Here is a 16,185-nt window from a genome sequence, read left to right as displayed (position 1 = left end):
CATCATTGTCAACTATATTTTTGATCTAATTTATTTGATTAATCATCTGCTCTATACACATGATATGCACCAATGCCTATAAATAATATAAACGATGATGAACAATACCGGTTATGACATAAACATATTTACATTAACGTAACAAAACAATATTACATACCATTGCTCTTTATCATTATAAAATTCTATAATAAAAATTCATATTTAGGTAACCCTTGAGCTATGTTATTAATTTATTTCATTATCCTCTGGAACTAAACATTAACATTCATCTTGCCCAACACTTCACATCCTTCTTTTAACAATAACATTTAAATCACAGATCTATCCATTATGTTTTGCACCGCAATTACATTCCTATAATGTAGCAAGGTGTAGAATCCGCACACAGATCTAGGAAATTGAAAACTTTCGAAGTCTGAAAATAGTCTCGCCAAGGCCAAGGTGATAGAGAAGGTACTTATGACTTTTCGCGTTCAGTATCAAGCTAATCTGTATCAAAAGAGTTTAAGCATCTGAGATCCTTCGAATTTTTATTTCAGTTTCTTATTTTTCCAAATTAAGAAAGAGCAGAAAACAGACTGAGGATTCATACAAAACTACTCTTAAAATTTAAAAGATCTTTGAACAATATAACGGAACGTTTTCTTATAATAAAAAATAGTTAACTTTAATAACACAGCATAATATTACTTATTTAGCATTTTGGTCGTAGCAACTAAATCACTATTAGCAATTTGCAAGCGAGAGCAAATAACACAGAAACTAAGAAAATGACACACAGGGAAATTGAATGTACATTGTTTTAAACATTTATAGTACTTAATTTATTTCATTAGCATTATTATTCACAAAATAATGGCAGGGATAATTCTCGCTAATATTACAATATCGTCCACGTAAAGAGTTACAAACATGAGGCGTTATTTAACGGAAATACTAAAATAATGTTTAATTTAAATATCTATTATTACCGATATTCAAGTAACGATTATTCAGTCAAATAATAATACAAAGAAGACAGTCGATTCCTTATTTTTTAATAAAAAATGTATCTACAGGGATTTGTAAAAAGCCGTGAGCTGAATCGAATCAAACGCAAAAGCAGGAAAGGGCTCATATAACTTTATGTTCGCCTATTTCTTTTTTATAAAGCTGTATATTTACAAAAAATCTATCTAAGGATGAAGATCAGGGGGATCCACCATGCTGCGTTTTGATAACATTCCGTTAGTGATGCGAGGAATATTGAAACTAATTCTTATACGATAAATTACGACACTTTGAACACGGCGCTTAATTACACTCAATGAAAAGTGGATTGCCGTCAAAACGCAGTCGCTATTAGGCCCTGGAACTTATTTGCTTAGCTCAATAAATAAATCTAGGTTCCACACTATGCTGCTGCGTTTATTAGGAATTACGAAAAAGCGTCGTCACTGCAAGCTTTATTGGAAGCACGTATATACTAAAATATTAAAATATATCAACCGTGTGAAACACTAGCTCTTCCTAACTTGGAATTTTCTAATATCTGAGTATGTCAGTTATTTCACAAAGTTCAATACAAATTTTCAAGTTCAGCAATTGGCGCAAATTATTACTTCATAGTTTAAATCTAAAGGAACAAAATCTCTATTGGTGTATAGATTCACGCTTACGATACCGTAAACACACTAAGATTCGACTTCATTGCTTATTTACACAATTTCATTAGAAATTGAAAATTAATTTCTTAATTTTAAACATTGGTGTCTTTCAGTACGAACTGTGAAGTGAAAAGTTTTTTATGTCAATACAGTTTCTCTATAAAACGATCTATATATTTTTATATACGTAAATAAGCAGACGAATTTCCCTTCGTAAAATAGAAGTGATGTAATTTCTAACTGGTAAATGAAAACTCGTCTGCTGGTAGACAAAAATAAATGAACCCTGTCACCAGATTTATGTGCGCTTAGATCGTATTAATCAAAAGTGAAGCGAAAACAATGTTAGTATACCAGGTGATGTTCAAACTGAATATAACACACGACGAAAACTAAGTGACTACAAGTATGAAGAGATGCAAGGAGTGACAATGTTTACAATGGATATCTATTTCGTTAATGTACACAACACTTTGTTACACAAGCCAGTTAGTCTAAACGAAGCTCATATTTTTCTTAACATCTATTATGTACGTCTATTATGTTATCTGATCGTGATTTTCAAAATATTTTATACGAAATTTAGTTCAGGCAACGTGAATTCTTCAATGTTCGTCCGTAGTGGCGTGCTCATATTTTGATTGCCGATCATAGAGAATCGGACTAACTTGAATTGTTTTGAGAGTTCCCTAATAAATAACTCAACAAGAAAAATGTAATAAGTAGATACAAAAAGTACTATAATTTATATTGAAGATCCGGAATTTGGTGATCGAGAAAGCGTACCAACGGTTCCGATGATTGTATAATTAAATAGAGTATTCTAAGCGTTAGTCGTACATGTAGTGCTCGGTACAGACAGCAAGTAAAACAAAGCGAATCTTATCTCAAAAATAATCAGTAAGTAATTGACCCTCCTTAGATTTAAACAATTCAAAGTAACTACACTTTAATTTGATTACAAATATATAATTGACAAAAACTAATCAAAAACTTTTACAATAATTTTCTGTTTCGTCTACTGAAACATAATTTTCAAAATATGTTTTTATAACACCTCATTCAGTGTCCACAATATTCTAGCTAAAATCTGCAGATATACATTTTAATATTTCACTACTAAAGGTGCAAATATTTCTAAAATATATTATATATTTATAAACAGTATTCACTATATTGTGCCATATACAATGCACGCGTAACACACATGTATGTATTGTTTAATTTACCGTACGTACTTACACATAAAAACATTACTGTTAGACAGTATCACTTGCTATACACCAACCTTTATGTAATTAGCTAACTATTATATTATATCCTTTGGTGTCTATATGTAGTTCACACGCCAAGTTCTTATATAAAATGAAACGCTTAATTAAGCTGCAAAGTTACGTTAAGTTACTTGCTTGTATTACCGTTGTGCCGTCGGCGACGGCGACAGGAGCCGTGCTTCAGCAGCGCGTTACACGGTGATCACTCGGCGCTTGAACTACTCACGATTTGTTGGACATAATCAAAATAAAATCAACGCACATACGCCATAACATTTTATACATCAGTTAACAATCATTATTGTCAGTTATAAATCTATTTTTATGAATTTTATATTTAAGTATAAATTCGCGTCTAGTAGTAGGCAGTTTTAAAACAATTATGTTTATAATTATATTCACTATTTAGTTCCCATCTGCTACGAGGTGTGGTGTTGTATCAGTACTAATAAATTATGCTACAGTCTACTATGAACATCTTACATACCTCTGGATGGACTGTCACGTATTGTTCTCATTCTTCAATGGACTCAGCCAACTGCATCAGCTGTTTATCTACATAACTCGTCAGTGCTGGAACGTACGCACATTCTAGGAACATACTTACAGATATTAATGTTTCTAATGTTTTAAACATTCTTTTAAATACATATTAATAAAACATAACTTTAAAAGTAGAGCTTTAAATAAAAATGAAATAGAATAGATTACTAATTTATTTTACACATTTTATAGAAACGGAAGATAGGACTTTACTAGACGACATATATTTAAAATGACTTTAATTTATTTTTACAATTTAATTATATAAGTTTGGTCGTCAACACCACACCTCGCTGTGCAGCTTGGCGTCTACTAGCCGGCTGAGATGGATGGATCTAGCACATTCAGTAATTTTCTACACAGTTAGAATTAACGCTTACAGTTACATGATACGAGTACTACGGTAAAAATAGTCAAGGAACTGCCAGACAGTCGAATGTTAAGTCTAGTGGAATAACCACGAACGTTACCTACGAGTAAGGTTGGTCTGGCAGAACCTCATTCCCTCGTTGCTCAATGAACATGCAGTCGAAGCATTCTGCCACAGAAACTGAACAGAGATCATGACGTGTAACAAACACAAGTCTAACAACCAGGAACCAGAATTACTACCTAGATGATTTGTTGTGTAAATAGGTGAGAATTTTATCAGTATCTAGTAATTAATAGTTACCAGCCAAATATCAGTTCAATACGAGATACATCAAAATATCTACCAGATAAAGTTAATATTGCAAGCAACACAGCAGGCCCCTTGTTTCAAAACTTAATTTGTTGCACGTCAGGTACATGAATGTAGGCATTCCCAAAACATTAAAGTTAGTACTAGCAAATTATACTTAAAATTAGTTACGAGTATCGATAGGAGTTTGCGAGAATATATCCAAACGTGCAAATAAATCAACGACCTCGTAGCTTATCGAATAGAAAATTCACTTAAAAACTTTAAAACTGTCAAGAGTCTCACGCTATCACATAACCGATATCCATAGCGGTTCGCGTCGATATAGTCACATCGTCCAAAGAGTATTTTGGTATAAAAGGGGGTATTGCGAAAACCTTTATTGCTTGTGGGTTAGGAGCGCAGTTGTGCGGGGCTAAGCACAAGTTCGCCGTCGGGTCCGCCGGCGAAGGACACGTTGCGCGGGGGCGGCCTGCGGGCCGGAGCACTCGCCATCGCGCTTGGCGGCAGCGAGGCGGCCTGAGCCCCGGGGCTCGGGCTGCCGGCGGCCGCGGGGCCCTGCGTGCTGGGCCCCGGTGACGTCGGCACGCTCTGCGCCGCCACGCCCAGCGCCGCCACCGGGCTGTGTTGCGAGCCGCTCCGCTGCAACGCACTCTGGTTGGAGCCGCTCTGATGCAACCCATTTGGCGAGCTTGTGCCTTGGTGCGCCGTGACCTGATGTAAAGGCGGCGGGTGCAGCGAGGCGGTGCGGTACCGGCGCAGGCGCTCGTCCTCCTCGCCGCTGGACAGCGAGGACACGTCGCAGGAGGAGGCGTCGAGGCGGCGCGCGGGCGAGCACTGCGCCGGCCCGGCGCGCGCGCCGCCGCTCCCGCCCCCGCCGCCCCCCGCACTCCCAGCCAGCGGCATCTCCTCGCCCTCCCCGCATCCAGACAGTCTGGAAAACACCAGTTCACCAATGAAAACAATGTGAAACTGCTTCGCCAAGATGCGAAAGAAAACAGCGAGTATGGGAGTTTCACACAACAATTTGCCAAGATATGCCACCGGTTTTCCAACCGCAGTTGGTGCCTAGTAGGTCTCCCAGTCTTATGGCTGATTAACATTGATTCTACCGACAAGTCAGTGCTGACGGTCAGACGGACTGACTTCAAATCAATTTACACTGGCAATGGCAGTGCCGGGTCAGCACTGACTTGTCAGTAGACTGACGTCAGTTACTGACTCAATGTAAATCAGCCATTACAGACAACGTAGATTTTTTCTATGAATTCCGTTACCTTCTGTTCTCCTTGTAGATGGTTCGCCGTCGACAGCAAGGCTTCGCAAATATGCAGAAGAGAATACGTAGCAGACAGCAGGCGAGCCCTGCGACGATGAGCGACGGGCCCACCAGACGCAGGGCAGGTGTTTTGAAACCCTGCAAATAATTTCTCTCTTTGTGTCACATATCTTTTTTGTTCTACGATCTCTAATGGTAAATCGGTATGATAGAATGGTCAGAACGGTCTACATCGAACGCTTCAAAATTAGAATCTGATCTTCAGTCAATCACATAATCAGGCTACGTGATGAAGGCTTTTATGGTTAAGTTTCAAACGCATTAAGCCGCCACCTTAATATCAGTTCGCCAGCGCCTTAAATACCTCTAGATACCACTACGGCACTACCTCTATACTTTCCTACAAACTATAGGTACAGCTAAGGGATATAAAAGGACATGGAAGCATCTACGAGAGCTCGCCTACGTCTCACTATTGTCACTGGCTACACAATAGACAAGTTGTGCGCTTTTTGAAACTTTTATGCACCTCTTGCAGCAACAGCAACAAAAGTTTATGATGATAAGCATTTTTTGTAACTTTAAAGGAGCAGTGATGGTTGCGATATTTTGCTTTTACGTTTTTACAATGGTTTTGTTGCTCTCTGAGTCTTAATAACGATGTCGGTAGCTACAGGGAGCATTGATGATAAACTAATGCTTGAGCTGATTTTATGTTTGGTTTGATAGCTATTGGATGCAGTTAAATCTTAAAGTTATGACGGGAATGGGTATTTACTGATAGGAAATAAGGGTTTACTATCAGCTGAACGACGTCTCATTACAGGACTTTACTCGAACAGCTTTGAAGTATGATCCATTTGACAAGTTGAAGTCCCATTCATGAGTCCATGCCATCTAAAGCCTAAGGCACCTACATCACATCTACACGAAATAAAGAAATCATCCAACTTACGCGTACCTTGTCGCCGGTGCCGACGAAGTACACGACCAGGCCAAGCGCGAGAGTGCCGAGCCCCGCGTATAACAGACGCGCGACACCCCACGTGTCGCCGGCCACTCCGTCCGCCTCGCCGTCGGATTCGGACGACGAACCGTACGAAGCGTCTCGCACCTGGAAATGGTAGAATATGGTTTGAGGAAATGGCCTGATGGGTTTAAAAAAGTTGCAGTTTGGAGAGAAGATTTTGAATTTAGAAAAAATAACATTCTTCTATCAAGATGCTATTAAAAGGACTTCAGTGACTTCAGGACGATAAATGGGCTGTTGTTTTAGATCTTGAATTTTCACAAATCACAAGTACACATCGGGTGCATTTTAGCATTTTAGCATTAGCGTTCTAGCGTAAACAGGAAACATGAATAGCTGACCACCAGTAAAATAGAAATGTGCAAAATTATTTACAACATAGGTTAATTTTGCCCTCTTAATGGCAACCTCTTTTTCTCCCCCTTTTTTACGTATGCTAATCGGAAGACACCCAAAGACTTCTTCCCATCAAAACTCTTATGGATCTGTAAGGATGTCATCGAAGAGCTTCCAGTATAAAACACATGTATATACCCGGTTGTTCCTGTGCCATTTCCCGGTCTGGCCTTTCCTCGCGCCTGGGTGGTCGCCGAGCACTGAACAGCGCCGCGCCGCGCCGCCCGCGCCCGCGCACCCCCCTCCCACCGAGAGCGCCGCCGCCTCCGCCCACGCCGCGCGCCCTGCTGCGCACTGTACAACAAAATTACTGACAATTAGTTTAATGTTCATGTGTTCACAAATTAATGTAGGCGCTAGGGACGAATAGTTTGAAACTTTATTTTCGTGGACTGTTTGTTTTCTGTTTTGGATTTTGCAGTAGCCTAAAGTTGTGTCTAAAGGGCTTTAGATCGTACAAGTAGCCGCTTTCATGCTGTAACTAACCACCTAGCTAGGGCACACCGAATTGATACGCAGCCAGCTTTGATTAATCCTCCGTGCCTCCTATTCCTCCTACCTTACTCATAATAAGCCAGTTTCTCGAACATCTCTCATAAGACATTTACGCGAATTCTGATACAGATTTTTGTATCTGCTTCCTGCACGTTTTACAGTTATGGCAACAATAAACGGTTTAAGGCACAGCTATTTCTTTCCAGCAGAATTTTCCTTTTAAAGTGCAGAGCTCTGATGGTTTAAGTGTCCCATTTCATTCGTCACGCCCAGATATATCTTATCTGCCGCACGGTAGAACGCGCAGGTGGTCCTATTTCAACATAACATTTTGTTGGATGTTAGAGAGATACAACGTCTCTGGAAGCAAGTACATGATATTCAAAACAACCTTCGTAAGAAATAAACAAATTCAATAGGTTATTATTACTCATGTTTACCAGCCATTTCTTGTCTTCGGAAAGTCATAAACATAGTATTGTCTAGTAAAAAGAAAATATCGGTAATTACATACGATATGAAAGCAATAAATACATTAGAGCTCAACCTTCCATCGGTAAAAAAATTGTTGATACCAGTCACGATTTCGATAAACAGAAAATGAGGACATATAGGCAATAGCCAGTGGATTTGAGAGCATATTACACGGGGTATTGGGCCGCCCGCCGGCTATATTTCATGTCGTGCACACAAGGAAACACTGACTGCAATAAAAATCCTCTAAAAGTGGCCATAAACAAGTCTTACAAACAACGAAAGGAAACTAAGAATCGAAGACTCGGTATATCAAACAAGTTCGGATGTCCCTTGTGTCTTATTGTGCACGGGGTTATGATTTACGAAAGAATTCCTTATTGACCTATATTACTTAGTGGACATTTTAACCTTATTTTAGAAACTTACGCCAGTCTTATACGGGTATCGTAAGTATGCAAATCGTCCGTTTCTGGGTCAATAGAGGACGTAAATACTGAAACGATTGCGTCTAATAGTCCGCCTTGCGAGCCTACTAAAATATATATCGTTCAGCGATGTTTCCACGAGCCGTCAGATTTCAAACACGGCAATTGTCTATGCGGTAACAAAAGAACATTTCCAACGTAACTTTATTTCCATTCTTGAATGATAATGTTGTTATTTTAAAGCTGTCGGCGTATATAAAATTCACGAATATCAATTCAAGAGTATAAACATTGACGGAATACGAATTTGGCAAGTGGGAAAACCACGGACCAATTTCACCGACAGTATTTACGTAATCGGTAGCTTAAACGACAACTTTTTTACATTGAGAATGGAATTTTCGTGATATCTACTTTATGACTTTACTACCATGAACAGCTGTTTTCCTTAATCGCACGTCATTGCTGGTGAAAGTGGGCTAAAGCAGATTTTTTAAATAAATTTTAATCAATCATAGCTATGTTTATTGTAGGTGTAGAACATAGGCACAATACAAGTAGTTTATGTAAACTCGGCCGATCTATACATACAAGTTACTGCCTACAAGATCAAAGAGTGCCCAAAAGGGTTGTTTGTGTTTCAGAACTCGAGAAAAACACGTGCGACAAATAGAATCTTATTCGTAAAAACATTGAAGCCCACGTTATGTTAATTTGAAGTCCTTTGTGCAAATTATTACAACTTGATTTATGTGGACAAAAATGTTATTACACGGTGGGCGCGGCGCACGCTACCTCGTCATGCGAATATCGCGAGTGTCGCTTAATTTAAAAATACTCGGTTTCATATTAAGTTTTTTCTATGCAAGAGCTTAAAGTTTATTTCAGAAATAAGCCTCAAAGTACACCTGATAATCAACTTTTACCTATTTCTAACATAACAACCGTAATTATTTTAGTAAGCTCTTTGCTCGCTTAATTCCTTGTAGGTACCTAGGTATAATTCCTATACCCACATAAAATAATAATTGTAAATAATGCAACGCTTAAAGACCAATTAAAATAACTTTCATTATTTATTACAGCTATGTTCGAATTGCCTTTACATTTCAGGTCACTGACCACCTCTTTTTACATGCAATACAAATGATCAGTACCAGACCACCCATTACAAAAACTCATCCAAAAAACAATGTAACGTCAGTCTCCAAGTTACAATTACGTACGAGTTCCATAACATTATCATACCACGCGAATTTTTCTAAAGCAATTAAGAAGGGAAATGTTTAATATGGCCAGGTATTTGGGTCACGAGGGTACACTCCATACTTTGTAGGTAAAACGTGTTTTAATTGTGTGAAATTGCCTTTATCCTCAGCTATTTGTAATATTCTTGGCAGACAGGTGGGTATTAAGGCCTACGTGGCGACGTAACGAAACGACCATTAATACGGAGTTATAAACCTTTTTGATTTTAATAGAAAGAATTATTGCGATAAGTCTATGTGCCATAATAGTTATACCTTCTTTGAGTGAATTATTTATTATAGTTGGTTTACAGAAATGAGTCTTCTATCATAGTTGTACTTTCCAATTCGTCTATCCGTAGAGTGCTTGATTGTACTCCCGATAGATACTTCCATTAATTTCCATATTCCTAACTTTGCACTAGGCCAAAGAATGTTAAACTATAACCGCTATTGTGCTATTAGAGGACTCTCTAAGCTATTTGTTCGTAGTTAGATAAGTAGGTATGTTTGATGTTTCAAACTAGATATATTCTAACATCGTACAGCAATACTAACAAGTAAAAAAATTCGATATGAATGTTTGTTTCTGTTAAAACTCAGCAACGCTGTTCGGTCAATTGTTTTGTTTCTTGTTTTTCAATTGTTCCCGCAAGGTTTGCTCGTTTCCAGTTATCGTTGGTTTCTGAACTTTATTTTTAAATGTTTTGCTTTTCAATGGGTGAAACTTTTTGACGTTCCAACGGTTATTGATTCGATGTAACCGGAACCTTTCTATAATAAGCAAACGGTTTGATCTATCTTGGATAAGAATGGCTGAAAATAGCATGAATGTTTTTATGCTGTTTCAGAGACATAACAGTACAGATAAATAATAAAAACATTTCCTGTAAATATTTTTATCTTTATCAACGCTTTATCTTATTGAAAAACCAAACTAACACAGTTATTTATTATTTTACACATTTTGTATAAAATATTTATAAGTATCTAGATTGAAAATGAATGTCAAGCATTTAAGTACCTATTTCAAAAATATATTCAGCTTACAAAACATCCCATTCTTTTATTTAACCTCTGAGTAACAGAATGGAACTTACAACTTATCTTTGACCTCACAATTTAATTGATCACCGAGAAACCGCAGACGATTGCATCGACCAATAAATTAATTTCCCTCACTCGACATTCACAGCTTGAACATAAAAAAAGACATGTATTTTCTTTTTCAGCGTTGCATGCACGACAATACATTTCCATATTCAAAATGTCGGACAATGTTTCAAATTCCATTTCACAAAAATTCAGCCAGTATTAAATAAATCAAGTTCCCTAAATCTATACATATAATAAATCTGTAAAAAAACTGTGTCTGTACATTGAATATATTAAAAAAATAATAATTGGGTGGGGTTTAGAAACAGTAATGGAGCACAAATCCAAAAAAAAAATTCTGTCTGTATGTCTGTATGTCTGTATGTCTGTATGTCTGTATGTCTGTTTGTTTGTACACGCTAATCTTCCGAACTACTGAACGGATTTCAATGATCTTTTCTTTGTTGTGTCAGTATTAAGCCTGGTCAACATATAGGCTATAATTTATCTTCGAAACTTGAAGACCTGATGCAGAACACCAACAGACCAACAAAACTATAAGAGATACAAAAATGGTGTCATGGCAAAAATTGTTTCATGTGATGAGCATTTTCAGCTGAGATAATAAATTTGAAGATCTGGAACACCTGATGTGGAACCCCGAGAGCCCAGCTTCTCTGTACCATATACAGGTATGCCGTTTTAGCAAAAGTTGTTCAATTTGATGAGCACTTTCTATTGACTTATACAAATTGAAGATCTAAAACACCTGATGTGGAACTCCAGGGGCCCAGCTAGACTATAGCATATAGGGGTATGACGTTTTAGCAAAAGTTGTTCAATCTGATAAGCACTCTCTGTTGACTTATAAAAATTGAAGATGTAAAACACCTGATGTGGAAACCCAGGAGCCCAGCTAGACTATAGCTTATAAAGATATGACGTTTTAGCAAAAGTGGTTCAATCTGATAAACACTCTCTCTTTTGACGTATAAACATCGAAGATCTGGAACACCTGATGTGGAACTTCAAGAGCAATACTACACTTTAAATGTATAGAAATGAATGTTATGAAATAGGTATGGTGAATCAAAAAAAGTAATTAGTCCGTCTTTTAGATAACCCTAAAATAATGGACACGTATTTTTTCTTTTCTCCTTCTCACAAACAAATAATAACGAAGATATAACACTCTTGAATTTTGTGTTAAGTCACTGCTTAGTACAAATTTTACATACCTAAACGTGGCGTCACGAGGCCCCACTCTCCGACTTTGTTGCGTTATATATATCTCATTATTATTTTGTATGTCTCTTCCAGACCTCGGGACTACAGAGTTCCGAATTTTTGGGAGCCAACGTGAGGCCAAAGCCTACACGTTGAAGCCCTTTTGAGACAACTTTAATGAAATGGTGACACAAAACCGACAATTATCCCTTTATACACTATAGAAATGAACCCAAGGACCAATGAACGTCGTTAAAAAAAAGACAATCTGTGCTATACCATTGCTAACTGTGGATGAATACTACTTGGGCTATTGTGATGGGATGCTAATGGACTAGGAATGGGGAAACTACGGGAACTATGGCACCTGCCGATGACAATGTATTAGATACATGTAAAAATGGCAGGTGGAGACTCGCCAGCTCACTTACTGGGCCCCCGGGAATCTGTCACTGAATAGCAACAAAAGGGCAACAGGGACATGAGCGGCTGAAGTGTGAGGATACCTCGGCGGATTTTAAACGCAGATTACGCGCTCCCTGTGGGTCACTTACCACGAGGCACCTATCCTCCGAGCAGGGCTACTAACCCTGCTCAAGCGACTCCACTCTGGATGGTCAAGCCAAGCCAGAGACGTGAGACCTACCCCCGTCATGGTTCACTCCGACCGGCCGGAGATGGGGGACAGTATACTCTCCCTGGAGAACTCAGTATATATGCCCCGCGGGGTCGCTACTCCCCGTCATCAGCCTCAGATATCCTGCGATGCTTATATCTCATTATTATTGTCGTTATTATCTCAATTTGCCTTTGTCCCAATTAAGTTAGGGTCGACTTCCAGTCACGATGCAACTGAGTACCAGTGTTTTAAAAGGAGTGACTGCCTATTTGACCTCCACAACCCGGTTAACCGCTCAACCCAACACCCCTCGGTAAAACTGCTCAGACTTACTGGCTTCTGACTACCCATAACGACTGCCAAGAATGTTCAATGACAGCCGGAACCTACAGTTTAACATCCCCTCCAAATAACGGTCATTGGTATCCAAAATATACGTAGAAAGTACATACGAACTTAGAAAAGTTGCATTGGCAGGTACTTGCCAGACCTGGAATCAAAGACGCACGCTCATACTTGAGAGATTGGTTCTCTACCCACTAAACCACCACGACTTCCACTAAGTCATCACGACTTTGTCATCTCAGTAACATTTAATGTTTTTTTACGTAATAATACGTGTAATATTTTTGCCACACACAACTTAAATGCGGAATAATTAGAATCACTACTTTTATCCCTATGGTCACGTCTATTGCGGTTCAGTTCTCAGCGTTTTGTTTAGTCTGCTGTTGTTTTTGCCGTTAAAGTACAAAAATTAAATATATGGAACATTTCTAATGGCTATGCGTATTCCGTTGTTTTCAAGTCAACGGGCCCTTAAAATTCAATATCAGACGATTCAGATCTTTGATTTTGCTTACCCCGTAGTCGCTGGCATAAGGGACAGGATCCGCGTACGAAGTCGCGGGCAGAAGCTAGTAAGTAATAAAATTATAATAAAAACTGTTTTGAACCATTTGTTGTGAATTTATTGAAGTCGCGACAAACCGACTGGTATGATCGTAAATCCAACGGTTTTGACGTTTAGGATTTGCAATAAACATTCCGAGGTTTCATTGAATCATTTTATTTTACTGTTGCGCTGTTGCACAAATATTTTGGTTGTATATTTTGAAATACGGATAAGATTGCTTTTACTCGACGGAATTCATAATATGTCGAATGTTTGTGAGGATGTATGATAGTTAGACACATTTTAAACATAGTTATATGACAAACTAAATAAGGCCCAAAAAGTCGTCCGTTTTTAGTTATTCAATCGGTTGAGTTCATTCACCCATTGACCGAAAAGGCCTCAGTAAAAAAAAACAACAACGTTTAATTGATAGATTGCTCTTCTATTAACGCTAAATAAGTTTCAATGGCTTCATAATTTCTTAGCAAAAAAGTTAATTATTTCCTAAAAATATAATAACTAGGTATACTGAACATGTCAACACGCTTTTCGCCATGGTTATCGCCGTACTTACTTAGTTAAGCCACGGTTAATAATTTTCTAGCAGATTAGCGTTCACGTGAACGAAACATGCTATGAGAACAATTAGACTTTAGGGTTCACTCAACCCATAAAAATAAACCTAATTGTTATTTCCTTCCGAAACAAATTTTGGGCCTATTTGTTCATGGGTTATTTATTTTTAATATTAATGGTACATAATTTTTTGGATTGTTTAATTTTCAGTTTTATATTGATATTGATCTTATTGCTGGGGTTTTTCATCATCAGATCCTGGACCTTATGGCAATGGGACTATTTGGGAAAAATAATTATTCAAATCGATTGGTAAACGGCGGGGACATGGGTGACCAAACAAAAGAACGAAGAGAGAACTTCTTCGTTTTTGGAAAACCGGTTAAAACTGACCACATTTAGTGATAATAAATCAAAATCACATTACCAAATCCCACAAAAATAATTTCGTAGCCACGCAGCAATTCGTAGCACATTTCAAACATAAATATTTGCTACGCTTTTGCTACGATGCTACGACTGTAATCGTAGCAAGTCACGGCTACAGCCCGCTTCCTCTAGGTAAAAGTCAGGTCAAAGGCAGGAAGAGGAAACGGCAGTAACTACCGACTGTTAAAGAAAAACTCGATTCATGTTTAAATAGCCCTGATTTTACTGACGAACAAGTGCAAGTAAACAGATGTAGTTTTGAAATATTTTATGAATATTTTAAGTCGTAAAATGTTATTAAAAATATGTCTATATTTGTATATTCAAACTTATTAATTTAATTGTGATATTTAGCCATTAATTTTATTTGACTACTAACAACAATAATAACGAAATATTATAGAACGTACTCGTACAGAAATACTGAACCAAGAATCGTTTGCAAATTCTTCTCCAAGCACCGTTTTTTTTTTATTTTCTTTCTGTGCTAGTATAAACTGGCTCTTAACCACCACTTATAAAAAAGTTCGGAGCCCAAATCTTTGACAGGGAAGCCAAGTATGCTAATGAGCTCTCCTACAAATAAAATCGCTTTAAAAATTCACCACGCGAAAATTAACTTGCCAACTTTACTATGCATTTTAATAGTCAAGTAAAAGTTTATTGGTACTCATAAGTCGTGTTCTCAAATAATCCTTAATTCTACAGCAATTAAGGTTTGGAGCTTCAACTTATTTGGGTCATGGAGAAGCTTAAACTTTGCGAGATTATTATAGACAATTAACATATAAATCTAAAAAAATTAGAATTTTGCGCGTTGTTGAAAAACATATCGATAAGTTTTTAAAATTCTTTAAAAATATACTTTTATTACGCCTTTAAGGCAATCGGTCCAGGTGGGGTTTCAAGGGCGGGGCGGCTTGGGTGCGAGTGCGGGGCTGCTGTGCAGACCATGTCCCACCTCATCACATGTCCACTGTGCCCTGAAACTTGCTCGCGGGAGGACCTAATGAGCGCATCCGGCCGTGCTCTCACTGTGGCGACACATTGGGCTGACAATGTGTAGTCTCACTATAAGACATGTCATCGACACAAAAGAAGAAGAATTACCTACGTCTTTAACATATATTTTTGTATGACTTCTCATCAGAACATTCTACAGGACACACACACACACACGAACAGGACATTCTACAGTCGACTTCTTAACTGAGCTTGTTTGCGGACTGCTTTAAACGATATTATTCTTTTAAAATCCCTCAATAATCCATACAATATATAAGTAGTCCATACTAATCATTTTGTCATCTAACCAAAATCACAACATATCAATAAATTACTAGTTATTTCGACCGTTTTCCGCATGTGACCACATAATTGTGTATTCGGGCTCAAAGATCGAACATGCTCGCTGACCGAGAGCATGGGCACCGCATTTTGTATGTTTTGGTTCATTCAACCATTATGTTCTGCATAACGCGTCATCGAACTACCAGCTTGAACTCCGAATTTTGGTGTATTGGATCCTGTGTGATGGTGATTTTATTGGGCATTATAACTAAGATGTGGTGTTCTTACATAAGTTTGAATATATAATTGGTAGAAACTTGATAAACTCTATTTTACAGAAAAAAAAAATCCAATGAGTGCGGTAGCTATCGTTAGTAGTATTACTTAATAGCTAGCGATGTTTTACACTATTAAATTGTAATATATTTGAATTAAGCTAAAAGTGATTGCAGTTGCTATTTCCCACACGAACTAAATAAACAATTGACAAACAGATTTCAAGCTAAACTAAATTACTACCGGGGTAAGTTTGGTACATTCTAAGTACCAGTGAA

General features: G+C 37.8%; 1 protein-coding gene across 1 annotated transcript in view; it reads right to left on the bottom strand.

The window, feature by feature from the left end:
• Positions 1–8: 8 nt before the first annotated feature.
• LOC124633075 overlaps positions 9–16,185 on the bottom strand; it is a 36,479-nt gene continuing 20,302 nt past the window's right edge. Inside the window, exons 3-6 of the mRNA XM_047168167.1 lie at positions 6,992–7,147; positions 6,389–6,541; positions 5,426–5,565; positions 9–5,082 (exon numbers count right to left, since the gene is read on the bottom strand). Coding sequence (XP_047024123.1) covers positions 4,542–5,082; positions 5,426–5,565; positions 6,389–6,541; positions 6,992–7,147 — 990 coding nt within the window. The 3' untranslated portion in view covers positions 9–4,541. The remainder of the gene's footprint in view (positions 5,083–5,425; positions 5,566–6,388; positions 6,542–6,991; positions 7,148–16,185) is intronic.

This window comes from Helicoverpa zea, chromosome 9 (genome assembly GCF_022581195.2).
Source record: "Helicoverpa zea isolate HzStark_Cry1AcR chromosome 9, ilHelZeax1.1, whole genome shotgun sequence".
NCBI classification, from domain to species: Eukaryota; Metazoa; Arthropoda; class Insecta; order Lepidoptera; family Noctuidae; genus Helicoverpa; species Helicoverpa zea.
This window is presented reverse-complemented; position numbering and strand designations above follow the sequence as displayed.